We start from the raw sequence: 15,949 nt of genomic DNA on the forward strand, positions 1-15,949 counted from the left end.
GAACTGGACACAATACTACAGCTGAGGCCTAATCAGTGCAAAGTAGAGTGGAAGAATTACTTCTCATGCCTTGCTTACCATACTTCTGCTAATACAACCTAGAATGATGTTTGCTTTTTTTTGCAACAGTGTTATACTCTTGATTCATATTTAGCTTGTGATTTACTATGACTCCCAGGTACGTTTCTGCAGTACTCCTTTTGAGGCAGTCGTTTCCCATTTTGTATTTTGTATGTGTGCAACTGATTGTTCCTTCCTAAGTGGAGTACTTTGCATTTGTCCTTACTGAATTTCATCCTATTTACTTCAGACCATTTCTCCAGTTTGTCCAGATTATTTTGAATTTTAATCCTATCCTCCAGAGAACTTGCAACCCCTCCCAGATTGGTATCATCTGCAAACTTTATAAGTGTACTCTCTATGCCATTATCTAAATCACTGATGAAGATATTGAACAGAGCTGGACCCAGGACTGATCCCTGTGGGACCCCACTTGATATGTCCTTCAAACTTGCCTGTGAACCACTGATAAGTACTCTCTGGGAATGGTTTTCCAACCAGTTATGCACGCACCTTATAGTAGCTCCATCAAGTTTATATTTCCTTAGCTTGTTTATGAGAAGGTCATGAGAAACAGTATCAAAAGCCTTACTGAAGTCAAGATCTCCCACATCTACCACTTCCCCCATCCATAAGGCTTATTACACTGTCAAAGAAAGCTATTACGTTGGTTTTATACTATTGGTTCTTGACAAATCCGTGAAGACTGTTACTTATCTTATTATCTTCTAAGTGTCTGCAAATTGATTACTTATTTGCTCCATAATTTTTCCACGCACTGAAGTTAAACTGACTGGTCTGTAGTTCCCAGATTGTCCTTATTCCCCTTTTTATAGATGGGAAGTATATTTTCCCTTTTCCAGTCCTCTGGAATCTCACCTGTCTTTCATGACTTTTCGAAGACAATTGCTAATGGCTCAGCTATCTCCTCAGTCAGCTCCTTGAGTATTGTAGGATGTATTTAATTGGCCCTGGTGACTTGAAGAAATCTAACTTGTCTAAGTAATTTTTAACTTGTTATTTTCCTATTTTAGCCTCTGATCCTACCTCATTTTCACTGGCATTCATTAAGTAATATGTCCAATTGCTACTAAACTTTTTGGTGAAAACTGGAACAAAAAAGTCATTTAGCACTTCTGCCATTTCCACATTTTTCTGTTATTGTTCCCCCCCCCGGCCAAATTGAGTAATGGACATACCCTGTCCTTGGTCTTTCTCTTGCTTCTAATGTATCCCTCCATCCCCCTCACAGTTTCCCAGTGACAGAGTAGAGGGGGTGGCCATATTGCCTCCCCGCAGCCTGGATTCAATCATATTGGAAACACTGGGGCACTTTAACTTTTTTTAAAACTTTTTGGCAGCCCTTCTTACACATGCAGATACTGTAGAGGAAAGGCAGTCATCTTGATTAAGAACAACCTGTGCCTTCAGTGCTATTGACAATAAAGGGAGATGGCAGCCACTGACAATAGGGGCAAAAATTCATGATGAGAAAGCAGCAGAGGATCATAAAAAGCTAAAACCCTTATCCTGAATAGCAAAAAAAACCCTTGATAAAAATCACGAGATTTGGCAACACTAAGTTCCTTGCCTAGCAGCTTTCCTCCTGAGCTTCCAGTTTCTGCACTGGGGCCTGATCTAAAGTCTATTGATACCAGTGGCCTTTGGATCAGGCCTTAGTGGCCCAGTTGCATTTCAAACTTGTATTTCAGCATAAAACCAATGCATTACTGGAATTTAAATGAAAATAAACTGATTTGCATATAAAATGTCCTGAGCTGAAAACCTACTAAAGTTTGTAACTAGTCAGTAATTTCTTGTGTCAAAGAGCTCAACTGGGGGATTTATTCAAATCACCACAGTTACTTTAAAGGTTTGAGATTCAATATGGATAAAAGTACAAAAGTTTCGATGCTTATGCAAACCTCATCCAAACTTCCTGAGTCTATAAAACTTAGCTAGAAATTAATGAGATTTCTAATATTTCTTGATTTGAATAAGTCTAGAAATATTAATTCTCACAGTATATTGTCACTTTTGCTCCCTATAGGACCATGCAGAAATGAAAAATAAACAAAAAATCTAATGAAAGATGCTGGAGTCAGAGGCCATCTATTTATCCACTAGTAAAGCATGTGTAGGGGAACTACTAGCTCTATTCTGTGTCACTAGGATCCTAAAACACCAGTTGCAAGGGAGAGGGGAGTTCAGTTTTCCATGCCTATTTGGTCCTTGATCTCTCTGCTGAGACTGACAAATAGAGTGCTCAATTGTATCATTTATAGAGTGGACAACTGTTGACTGAGAACTGGACTGAGCTCACTAATTCTTTTGGCCTAGAAACTTCTGGTCCTTCCCAGCCTGTGCTGGATTTGAATCAGCAACCTAGAACTGAAAAGTTCAACAGCACATATAAGCAAGATCTGTAAAAATCTCAGCAGCTCCCACTGAGACATTTTTGTGAGAACATGCTGAGGTCTTCTGGAACTCTGGCCCTGTCTGTCCCCAAGTCAGTAAGTCACCAATGAAAGATAATTTTTTTGGGGGGGGGGGAGGGGGGGGCAGAATAACCAACCTTTTTCTTTCCTGAAAAAAGTTTTAAGTTTTTATTCAGATGAATGAAGGTCCAGCACATCAAGTATTTTATTCAAACTTCTTCAGTACCCATCCCCTCCTCAAAGGGCAATAAAAGAGAATCAGAAGTACACAAACCTATGTTAGTAAAGTAATTAAGATAGTTACACAAATGTAACTTTGAATTTTGACATTTCCCTCAACACTCAGATTGAAAGAAATTGAATAGACTACGTGGATTAAGGCATTAAAAATTAACATCATATGCAGTAAGGCAAAACAGTTCTTATATGAAAAAGGCCTGAGTTGTAGTCACTGTGGGAACCACAACTTTCAATTTCCTGACTTTTCTTTGTGTAAATCTCAATCATAACATTACACATCAAACACAAATGAGAAAAACGACATTAAAAGTACTATATAGTTCAATGACAGCTTTGGGAAAAACAAATTGAGAACAGGCATGTCTTACAGCAAAATGAAACTACTAGATAGTGTGTACACACACACACACACACACACACACATATAACAACCTTCATTCTCACTTAGCTGAGAGTCTAATTGAAAACCTCATTGGCAAGTCAAAGAGTTAGCTGAATCTTACAATGAGGAGGAGAACATTATTTAAAATAGCCACTTTATATTGTTCTCCTCCTCATTGTAAGATTCAGCTAACTCTTTGACTTGCCAATGAGGTTTTCGATTAGACTCTCAGCTAAGAGAGAATGAAGACTGTTGGGAGATGCAACAATATTCTAGCAAATACTGAAAAATAGGTGTTTTTGCAGTTATCTAGATATTTCATACTAAACGCTGAAATGTCATCCACTGCATGTTACAGATGATCTTGAACTTTGGAAAATATTGTCACTTTTATTTTCTTAATATTTCAATATCAATTCTTAAATTTGAACAGCTATAACCACTGCAAACCAACATTAGTCATTATTTGAGAGTGAAATTCCCAAACACTTAATTGAAACTATAAAAAAGGCTTGTTATGTAAACAATATAGATATGTTTATTGGTGGATTTATATTTACCTATAGGACAAGGGTTTATTATACTTTCTAACAAAATGCCACATTTAACCTAATTTATATAACTTTATTTAAAAAATTATAGATGAATAGCAAAGAGGGAAATATTCCCTTTCAGTTCTAAATCGAATTTAATAAACTTAAGGAGCCTAGAAGGAATGGGTGAATTGAACCTCTGGCAAGAGTCCAATTCCCATAGAGCAAACATATTCCTTATTGTGGTATGTCTTTTCATGGGCAAAATGAGACCTACTAAAAAAAGACTTAAATATCAGATAGAGACATACCATTGTTCTGTCCTTCTCAGGAGTAGTTTAGGAAGAAAAAGAGGTGGATTTTAGAGAGTTTTTCACACATTAAAAATCCCAGAAGTATACATCAGTCATACCTAACTTTAAATGTTCTGGGATAATTTCCTGTCTTTTTACTATACCTGTGTAGATGTCATGAACAGGCCCTGGCGATCGTCCCATGGTATTGTCTGCAGCATCATGTGGTGAAGGGGCTGGTTGGAGAGGCTGAATAGTGAGGCAATCGTTGAGGATGTCCTGGTCAAGCTCTGAGCTTGATCGCAACTGAAGCACAAGAGATAAGAAGGAAAAACCATCATCACAGGAAAATGATCACCAAGATATTGGGCAGTGATAATGAAGAAAGGTTGAGGGGTTAGAAGAGGAAACTGAGAGAGAAAGATTCTTCTATATACAATCCTGATAAATGACTGTTCTATTAGAGCAGTGGTTCTCAAAATATGGGCCACAAAACATCCTGATGTCCCACAGAAGGAAATATTTTGAGAACCAAGGGAGGGGGACGGAGTGTGGGAAGGGTGAGCAGAAGAAATCCAAGAAAGATGCTTTCTTCTTTGCACAGTGCTCCACAGAATTGAAATATTGGCTTGACTGCTGCACATTAGAGAAACTATCAAATGGGACCAACATTTCCTTTATGAGCAGGGAAGTGATGTATATAGTATAAACATTTGTAAGACGTCTTAAAATAGTGATCTCAGCCTGTAGCTCTAAAGACACATGTAAGGTTTTGTTACCCTCATATACAGCTCGTCTGGAGTTTATGGGCCTCATTCTCATTTACACTAAGACCACTTTGGCAATATAAAGTAGACATAAAGAGTTATAGTTGCAGAGCTGTAGCTGTAAAATGGCCCTAATGTAAATGAGAATGAGGCCCTATTGGTCTAATTGGAGCATCTTTCACTTTGCCTGGTCTCATGAGAGGCCATACAGAGAGTGCTAGGTAAGTGGGCTATAGAAATCCAGGATCTAACCCAATTCCTCCAAGAATCCAGTGGAGGAAGATAGGGAGAGAAGAAGCAAGAGAGGAAGAGAGAAACATCCCTGTCCTTCCACATTCAGGAATGGGGAACCAGGGAAAGAGGCAACAATGCTGAATAGAACTATGGAGAGCCACAAAATAGTCAGGTGCATGATGCTGATATTAATTTGTGATTTCATCATGTTGCACCACTACGTGATGACAGTGAGTAACTGACATAACATGAAGGTCAGGCAACATCAGGATTTCGTGCTGGGATTGATCTGTTGGTGGCTTCATGCAATGAGTCTAGGGTTTCCCCAGCTCTTCAAGGATAAGCTTCATTGTCTCAAAGCCTTAAAAACACATTGAATCATTCCCCACTCTGTTAGACCAGCTTTAAGCTGCATGACTCTTGCTTTACATTGGTATGACTTATTGACTTCACTGGATTTACAATGGTGTAAAACTGGGGTAATGGAGTGGAGAATCAGGCCCATATATTCCAAGCAGTGTGACTACATTAACTATAACAGAGACAAATAACATTGAAATAATAAATGAGGACTGTGATTAGTCAAAACCATTTGCTCAGCCCATGTATACTGTACATTATTTTTCTCTTTGAAACAAAAAAATTATGCAACAGTAGTGCTTAATATTCCTAAGGGTAAAAGATGTTTGAAAGATATGTTTGTATGTATGTATGTTTGTTTTTCTGGGGTTTATCTAAAGCCCAAAGCATAGAAAAATTCAAAGAAAAAAATCAAGTTTAATATGAGTTCTGGAAATCAGTTCTTATTTATCTCCCATATTTACAATCTGCTCAAGGGCCCAGATGTTTTTTCTACTGTAGCCAGGAACTCCTGTCTGCTTTCTATTACTTACTGGTTCTTATGCCTTTACTGATACCAGCAGTAATATGGCCTTTTATGAAATTAAGTGCATGTGTACTCCTGGGGCCAAACATATTCACATTCTTTTTATCTATATTTTTCTTAACATAAGAAGCAGAAGTGGTGCTAATTTCTATCAAACCTGATTCATCATCATCGTAATATAAAATTAAATAATAATACAACAAAGACAACCATCCTTTTTGAAGAAAGATTTCAAATAAATGTTTACACAGAGTGAAGATTTCCAGAGGTTCCTGTGTAAAATTGCTTGTCTGCAATTAATTGGTCCTTTTTACTTCATAGCATGGAACTGATCACCTTTTTCTTTAGGAAGCACAGGCAGGTACAATTAAGGGAAAAGTATGTTAACAGAACTGAGAGAAGAGTAGTTTGGGTATTTACAGATTAGATATGCGTGTTAAACAAAAATGTCAACCAAATATACACAAAGTACATGACACACATTTCTCTCTATTTTGCTTTGTTTGTGACATGTGTTTTCTATCTGGCACTGGGAATGATTCCCTCAGGACAATCAGTGCTAACACAAAATTTTCTGACCTGCCCAGCCATCAGGGATAATTCTCATAAAAAACTCTGGAAGAAAGCTGTGCTCTGATTGTCTGTCTGCAGAGGGTTCTGAACCCATGTAATTATCTCCCAGAAAGACCACACTGCAATTCAGTACATTCAGCTCATATTTGGAAGGGTTTCTTCACAACTATGAGGACTAAAAACATTTATTTTTAAAATGAAAGCTTAGATTCTGGAGAAAGAGGTGGATTCTGCAGTCAGTTGCACAACTGCAAAACAAAACTATAAAAAGGTCAGTCATAGACATACTACACACCCTTGCAAGGGAATAAAGGTGTTAGGCGCACCCTTTCTTCTCCATATAGCCTACACTGTGAGGGGTGAGGGGAAAAAGAGAAACAGCTGCCCTTGGTCTGCTATTTTCTTTCCTGCAAAGATGGTGCTAGGAAACCAGTAAGAATGTCTGGGCAGCCTAGTCTCCACCCCACTAATGCATCAGGCAATGCACCGGAACCATTGCAGAGGGGGAAAGTTATCTGTGCCAGTAAAAGGGCAGGCACAAACTATATACTCCCTGAAGAAAAAGAGATGGTGACTCTCAGCATCGTAGTTTCAGCTGGTCAAAAAGATGTATTTTATTTCTTGCAAACATTTTTAAAAAATTAGTCAGAAATTTCCACAGAAATTTTCAGGTTTTCACTGAAAGCCTGAAAACTAATTTTTTGGTTTACATTGTCAAAAACTAAAATTGGTTTTTGGAGTTATTTTTTCCTGATTAAGCCCCCCCCCCAATTGTTGATAAAAACAGAAATTCTCTCATGAAAATTTCTGTTTTTTGTCAACCAGCCTATTTTCATAGAAAAAAGTTAAGAAAAAATGCTGACCCGCTCTATGTTGACAATCTAATTTCCGCTTTGCTTCTGTGAGAGCATAGTTACATGTGCCCCTTACTCAGGCTGGGTTATAGGGATATCATCTGTTCTTAAAGTAGTTTCTGAAATAACCAGACTTTGATTTGACTATGCAATGTGGCTCACTTCAAACTTGCAAATCAAATATACTGTATTCCTGGCTGTGACATAGTCCATCTCATATGAGCATCCAGCTAGTCACCAGTGCAATTTCATTGTGACTTAAAACATGCCAATCATTCTACCCTTGAGCAGAGAGGCAAAGGTACCGTCTGTAGCAAGTTACCTTGCTGAGTGATGGAATCAATGACAGACATTCTGAACACACTGAGCACAGAGGTTTCCGGTGTGCCATTTCTTGGCCTGAATTCATGGCTGGCCCAGGTGCAAGTAAACAACGCAGCTGCTGAGCTGCTGCACAACCTTCCTTTATGAAATACTTGTTCCAAATGATAGATTTTTATCTTTAATAATTAAGTCACCCAGAAGGGGGGAGGGATAGCTCAGTGGTTTGAGCATTGGCCTGCTAAACCCAGGGTTGTGAGTTCAATCCTTTGAGGGGGCCATTTAGGGATCTGGGGCAAAAATTGGGGATTGGTCCTGCTTTCAGCAGGGGTTGGACTAGATGACCTCCTGAGGTCCCTTCCAACCTTGATATTTTATGATTCTAAGACTTGACAAGCTCTGTACTTAGAAACTTGAGCTGCTTCCATCACAATATGGGGATTTTTTTTAATATATAAAAACAAGGCACTGTCAACAGCGATTTACATTTGTTTTTTTCCCCATGACAGTTCTGCTAATGTTTATAAGCTCTCAGAACAAGAGATGGAAATTCTACTCCCGTCATTTTCTCATTTCAGGTATGATTGAATAATCACCCAAGATTAAGTGAGTCAAGTGGAAGTAATTAGGAGGGAATAAGGGCCAGATTCCTCAATTTTCAGTTTCATTATATTTGAGTCTAAAAGCAGAGGCATTACGTTAGTTTGATGCATGACATATTTCCAAAGAAAACGACTAAGAATCAAAGGCCTTTTGTTTTGCATTTCTCTAACCAATGTGTTTTATCTGGGTTGTGCGTGTTTCTGCATAACATTGGTAGGTTCTTCTTGTTCAACAGGAATCAGATGCCACAAAAATGTGTGTTTATGAAGAGTCTTGGCCATGAGAAAAGTAGTTTAAGATTTTTCAAATAGGATTAGTTTTACCAAACCATTTAAAATAGGATCATAGTAACTTCAAAACCCTGCCTGGCATTCAATATTACTGTAGCATTTTAACATCAGTGCTTCTTCACAAAGACTGGGCCTCTCTCACCACAAAAACTTACCAGCTATATAATTTATATCCAAGAATTTTCAATCTAATTATTCCGAAAGCAACTTGTATGGGCTGTATGTACACTTGTATGCATAACAGAAGATCTCCATACATAGGGTCAAGTACCAATAACAAATGTGTCCACTTGTCTTTGGTACTTGTCAGATCTACTGTGGCTGTTGTGTCTTAAATGGCAAAATAAAACTGAATATCAATTTTTTAACGGGGGGAATTCTTTACACTAAAATGTCATAGCATTATAAAACTATTTTTCTATGTATAGATATAAAGTGAGTTGCATAATTTATGAATCAATAACAATAACAGCCCCAGCTGACAAGGACTGAATAAGGCTTAGTGGTGGTCAAGTATGCCTGTCACTGTCTGCCTGGAAGATGGTAGTGGTGGAAGTAAAGCACGATCCTCTGTCTTTGCCTCCACACATTTTCTGAATTTGTCTAGGAGAGTATCCAGAAGTTAATATTTGCCTGCACTATTGCAGAGCCAAATTTAATCCCTGCTAGCCTAATGGCACTGATAGAGTACACCAATCTGACCACTGGAAAACTAAAAATTAAACATGAAGCCAAAGCTATGTAAGAGTGTTTATTCATGCTATATGTTTGCATGGTAGATCACATGCTGCTCATACAGAACAACTTCATCAAGGTCTAATGCTCCCATGCACAGGACTAGATCATGCTGACAGTGGAAATTCTGCAAGTTTGTACTTCCCAAGTTTTCTCCTTATTCCTTCACCCAGAAGTAACAGAGAGCTGGGAAACAATATAGAAGGAAGGGGTCTCTGTCCTGATGCTCTTCGCCTCTATTTAATCACCTGAAATCTGTGCAGCTTTAACAGATAAATATACGCACTGTTTTAAACAGCTTTCGTCATCTGTTGTAATTAAAACACTTGACCAGTAAATAGAATGGAAGTTAACAAATAAGACTAGTCTATCATCCACTGAGAGTAGCATTCATTTCAATATAAAAATAAAATAAAAAACACATTATATTTGCTACTCTCGCCCCATAACTCATACTGAAGACCACAACATGTAGAATGCTACGATAAAATATAATTCATTTTTGTGATCGTTCCTAAATCAAGAAAAAACATCCTAGATACTTCTTAAAGATAAATCTAAAAATTAAAAACATCTGGTACCTGTGCCAGTTATCATTGGCTACTAGAAGATTTTTTTTTTTAAGGTAACAAAATACTTTGGCTTTGGAATAGTGGTGCAAGATAAGAAACATGGCTTTCTCAAGACTAAAGAATGTTGGGAAGGAGAAAGACTGAACTGAATTCTACTATTACTGTGTATATAAAACACTGCTTTCTTATAGATCAATATATTCAAAACCTGCCATTGAGCAACTCACATTCTTCCTTGTCAGAAAAGGATATAGACGCAAGAACGCCATTTGAAGGAAGAAATTTCAGCTGGAACAGAGCCTGTGCAACTTTCCAAAAATCAGAAAATAACACTGAAGCTTTGCTTTTTGAGAAGTCAATTAGAAATCCAGTGAAATCTGTCTTAATTAACCATGTACTGGATCAACCAAAATTGCTTGCTTAACAGCGGTTGTCATCTAATAAAGGTTGATCAGAATTCTACTACATAGGCCTGGGGATCCTTTGGGGTAGTCTTTTAAGACAGGAGGTTATCTATTAAGGGTGGTCTCTTGTGTAACTTTCACTGTATTATAGAAGCTCACATTTTCATAAAGGAAGATTCCTTTCCTCTGCAGTCTAGTCATAGACATGAAAACTAAGAGAGAAACACACACAGACACACACAGCTTCTTACAGAGCTAATGTCTGATAGTTAAACCCATTCATATTGCCACCACCTTATGTAAAACACTGCCTACAATATGTACGATCCCTCCCATTCAAGCTGCTTTTCTTTGCGATTCAGAAAGGTTCCTGGTCTTTGTTCATAGTGACCAGCAATCTAGCAGTGGAGCCCATGCCATTTTAAAAAATCATCTTATACTATTCTGTGTCAGATTGACTTGGAAATATATATAGCTACTGTATGTTATTGTCTAACAGCTAGTTTCTCTCAATAAATGCAACCTGACAAAGAGCCCAGTTATGCTGAATAATTGCTCTCCTCCTCTGAAAAGAGACGTGCTTGGCAGATCTCTCTTTTCATCTGAGTGGAGTATCTTCTAAGTAGGGTAATGAACAAATGCTACATCCATCTGGGGCTCCATTGAGAGTGAACCCATCTTTTTTCCTTTGTTATCTGTGAAAAGTTGGTATGAAAATCTGTATACAAAATAAAGAATGTTCTTAGTAAAACCAAAACCCAGATCTAATCACTTCTAAACTTTGGGAAATTTCATGGCCAGATCCAAATTTTACAGTGTCCCCTCTTTCTAGATTAATCTGAACCAAAACCCCTGTATCCGAATCCTCACTCCCCAGCTTTGGGAGGTTTGCACTAGGATCTAAATTTGATGTTTGGGCCAATTTCTAATAGTAAACAGTTGGAGTTGGACAAAACCTGGCAGTTTTGTTTAGGAGAGGGATCCCCTGAACCTTTTATAAATTTTGGGTTCATGGGTTTGTAACCCTGTGAAACATGTGGGTAATATATGTATTCATGGTAAGAATGATATATGTGTGTGTGTGTGTGTTTGGTGGTTATTGTGTTGCTGGCTAATATGTAACAAAGGGTTAAATCACTCATAGGTTGCTGTGGCCTTGAGGAATCCAAAGACTAGGTCACAATGGCTGTAGACAGAGCTGGATTGCTAGTACTCAAATGGACAGTAGAGGTGTTAGAGGTCTTTGAAGCTCACCTCCATTAATGTGGAATCAGGATCTGGCTGAATCCCAGGATGTGAGTGGGGACAGGAGAGGGGAAGGTTTTAGCTGGAGGCTTTGGGGGAACCAAGGCGGGAAGTCTTTAACAAAGGACTTGGAAACTGTATTAAAAAGCAGCCTGATGAAGGGAGGCAGTCTGCAGAGAAACAGACTGTAACATGGCCCCGATGCTGTGGCACCACAGATAAGTGGCCACAGGAGGGCCACTTAAACTTTCAAAGAATGGTTTCAAAGCTTAGCTAAGGCAATAAGAATATAGGCTGCTGTTGTTTGAAGACTTTCATCTCTGTGATGTTTCTATGGATAAATAATGCTTTGCTTTGAACAAGTTGTTCTCTGTTACTGCACTTTCATATTGGTGGTCACAGATAAGGCTACGATTTAGTCATGGGTATTTTTTGTAAAAGTCATGGACAGGTCACAGGCAACATAGGCACCAAGTTCTCCTGGTGCCGGTGGGTGCTCACCCCCCCCCCCCCCCGGCCCCGCTCCGACCCCACCCCTGCCCCTGCCCCTCCCCCATTCCAACCACTTCCCCAAAGTCTCCACCCCAACTCCGCCCCCTCCCTGCCCCATTGGACTCCTTCCCCAAATCCCCACCCCAGCCCCGCCTCCTCCCCTGAGCGTGCCATGTTCCCGCTCCTCCCCCCTCCCTCCCACAGTTTGTTACACCATGAAACAGCTGTTTCACGGCAGCAAGCCTGGGAGGAGAAGCAGGGACGCCGCACGCTTAGGGGAGGAGGAGAAAGCGGAGATGAGCTGGGGAAGGGTGGGTGGAGTGGGGAGCTTGGCTGCAAGTGGGTGCAGAGCACTCACCAATTTTTCCCCATGGGTGCTCCAGCCATGGCGCACCCATGGAGTCAGCGCCTATGACGGGCAATATACAAAAATTCATGGCCCATGACCTATCCATGACCTATACTAAAAACACCTGTGATTAAATCGGGGGGGGGGCACTGGGGGAATGTGTGGGGGGGCTGTTACTGGGGCGGGGGGAGCCAGCAGCACCAGATGCTGGGGGCCAGAGGACTGTGGCTGTTCCAGCTGGCTGGCTGGGGACTGCGGCTGCTCCGGCCGCTGGCCCAGGGACCGCTGCCAGGACCAGTGGAGCAGTGGTGTGTGTGGCTGTCCCTAGGGCCGCTCCAGCAGCAGCCAGTGTGGCTGTCCTGGGGGCCTCCCAAGTAACAGCCCCCTCACACTCCCTCCTGCAGAAGTCATGGAGGTTGTGGAAAGTAACGGAATCCATGACTTCCGTGACCCCTGTGACAGACACGGAGCCCTAGTCATAAGATCCCAGAGGGAAGCCTAAGCATGGGCCAGAAGCCAGTTGGACTTGGGATACAGCTGGTGAACAGGGCGGGGGGAGGGGTTTTACTTGGGGATCCAGTGTAAAAATGGGGTGAATCACAGAAGGGACCTCAGGAGGTCATCTAGTCCAACCCCCTCCTCAAAGCAGGACCAATCCCCAGTTTTTGCCCCAGATCCCTAAATGGCCCCCTCAAGGATTGAACTCACAACCCTGGGTTTAGCAGTCCAATGCTCAAACCACTGAGCTATCACTCCTCCCCACCCCCATAAATCAGGGGATTCCATCCTGAGAGAAGCACAGATATGGGCCTGTTGCTTCAAAATGCGTCCATAGAGAGACAGAGTGAGGGGTCAAAGGTACAGTTCACCCTTTAACCATAACACCCCCACCCACACACAGACATTCTGCTACGAGTTTCAGGTTCTAACAAACTCACATCTCAACCTACAACACAGCCAACCCCCCTGAGTCTTACTGAAACTGTAAATCAGTCTGGGGACTCTCAAACAGGGCCAGCTTTTCCCAAAATTTCACAAGCCTCAGTGAAGCTGTCCCAAGTTTTGGGTTTCTAAGAAAAAACATTAAGCCTCAATGCTCCCTTTATTCAAATTGCTCTTGAAAACTCACTACTTCCACGAAGCCTAAAGTGAGTCGATTATATTCTTTATCTATAATTATCTTAATCATCCTTACTTTACATGCATTAAAAAAAAACAGAAATCCAACGATGTGCACATGCCTTGAGAAGGCTCAAAGCAGGTGAAACTCAGTCTGTTATCTAAAAGTGCAATTCTAGTCTGAAAAGTGATTAAGTAAAATGGTACCTTCACACTCAACAGAGCTGCTCGATGTGTGCATTCAGTCAGGTCTGCTTTCTTTAAGGACAAAAATATATTTCATTTTTTATCTCATGTTAGCCTGTATAGCCAACACAACTAAGAAAGTGAGAGCTGAATTCTATTCTTCAATAGAATTGTTTACTTAGTTCCAATCAGTTACACTTGTGTAAAACCACTGAAGGCAAAAGGACTGCACAGCTAACACCAAGGACCTAATGTGGCCTGCAGAACCTTTATCACTCATAGTCTGTGAGACTGAATATGGCACGAATACAGCAGTGATCATCAGGTTCTATAGCTCCAGGATACAGGATTTCAGTGGGAAGAGTTTGATATCTGCTTATATATTTTATACACACAGTTGCTGAACTATTTACTGACAAGTCTTTGTGACAGTGTCACAGGAATATGCATAAAAGTAGCAGGAAACAATCTCATAGAAATCCTGAAGGGAGAGGTGAAAGGCATGAATGAAAAGGGGCATAGTTTGATAACAAAGGTAGAATACAGGCATAACAAACATTGCTGCACTTGTCAAATAAGGGATATTTCAGTTGTGTTTTGATTCAGTTTCTTTTTGGTTTGTTTTCTGGCCATGTGACAATATATTTATTTCTTCAAGTGTGATGCTAGCTCTTCCTCCTTGAACATGTACCACTACTCCATATTGCCAAAGCCTATAGCAGCACAAGGGAAACCTCAGACTGAAAGCAGTGATGGACAAATGTAGCAGAAAGCAGACTATCTGTAAATATTAATGTCACAGTGCTTTCCTAATCTCCTGATTATAACAACTGCAGCAACCCCAGTAGCAAGATGAAAAATGCAGGTTGCTTTATTGTTTCTGTTTCCTAGAGATCAGAAGAGTCCTCTATACACCACCATTAAAATACCACCCCCATCTCGGAGCCTTCTCAGTGGGCACACCAAGTACATTCCATGGTTTCTTAAGTCACAGCAACTGCTGCAATGATGTAACAACAACAACAACAAATGGGGGTGTCAGCCAGAGCCAGCCCTCTAATCACTTTCAAAGTATGTTTTGTTGTTTTTCATTGGCCAGGCTCAAAAGAACTGGTCACTCGTAGTCTCAAAAGTTTTACAACAAATTGTGTGATTAAATTCCTTAAACACTTCTGCCCATTACTAATCCTTTTCTCGCCAACGTCCCTTTCAGGAAAAATTGCTGCACTCCATGGTGCCTGATTTATATTTCATTTTGAGAACAGGAAGTAAAGGGATTAAAGTTGAGGATTAAAACACTTACTCTTTATCACATTTTTTGTGCAGAATAGTTTCTTAGTTGCCATGGGCACTGCTCACTGACCCTTACCCTCTGAATGCACTTCTGTTTGCATTAATGACATATTTTAAATGGACTCCATAGAAAACAAGTGGGGGAAAAATATCCTTAAATTCATCTGCTCTCACAGCATGGAAATAGATTCCTCCCCCCTCACCCCTTTACTCAATTCTCTCCCTGTTGCAGTATTAACAGTGAAATCTGAACTAAGAGTTTGAACAAGAGCAACTTAAAACTGAAAGACAGAATTATACAGGGCTGGTACTTTAGGAGCTGGAGAAAAGCTGTTTGCCCTGCTTCTGAACACCCGCCTTGTTGTGAACAGTTTCTCCAGATACATGTAGGCTAATAATCTACAACATTGCTGTTTGCTGTCACTAACACAACACACTAATAACTGCTGAATATCAATAGTATAAAGTTTCAGCCCTTCATGGCTCCTGCTTTTCTTGGCAATCATTCTGAGTGACAGAGAGAGGGAAAAAAAGAATGAGTTTATTTGCTGCATTTGTAAGACATTCAGCAAAAAGGCACTAACATTGTTTCCACAGGCAAACAGATCCTTTTAAAATACTGGGGAAAGGATTAAAAAGACTAAGGCAAGAGAATGAAAAAACTAACTCAAGACAATTCTGTAGATTCCAAAGATTTCAGCAAAAGAAAAACCCTGGACACCGTGCTTTATCTGTGCTCGCCACTAAACCCAAACACTGGCATGAAACTCCATTTACTCAAAGTCTATGCAAACAAACAGGTAACTTCAGCCATACTGGGGTGAAATCAACATATACTCATAAAAGTTAAACAGAGAACTTGGTCCTATTGTAAAAGAAACAATGAACAATCAAGATGACATTACACAGCATTATATGCTGCCCATATTTATAAAACCGGATCTATATTATTTGTGGGAGAAGGATGTATTTGTCAAAGCATCCCATAGCAGACAATAAAAGTAAACTATCTGTCAAGCCTTTTTAGATGTTATTAATTACAGACTGGAACTCGGGGTGCGGGGGATGCTACAAACCCTT

The 15,949-nt window shown here is 40.0% G+C and overlaps 1 protein-coding gene across 1 annotated transcript in view; it reads right to left on the bottom strand.

Annotated features, from left to right (window-relative positions):
* GLIS3 (GLIS family zinc finger 3) overlaps positions 1 to 15,949 on the bottom strand; it is a 259,122-nt gene that overhangs the window by 56,976 nt on the left and 186,197 nt on the right. The window contains exon 7 of the mRNA XM_074954088.1: positions 4,111 to 4,252. Coding sequence (XP_074810189.1) covers positions 4,111 to 4,252 — 142 coding nt within the window. The remainder of the gene's footprint in view (positions 1 to 4,110; positions 4,253 to 15,949) is intronic.

This window comes from Natator depressus, chromosome 5 (genome assembly GCF_965152275.1).
Source record: "Natator depressus isolate rNatDep1 chromosome 5, rNatDep2.hap1, whole genome shotgun sequence".
NCBI classification, from domain to species: domain Eukaryota; kingdom Metazoa; phylum Chordata; order Testudines; family Cheloniidae; genus Natator; species Natator depressus.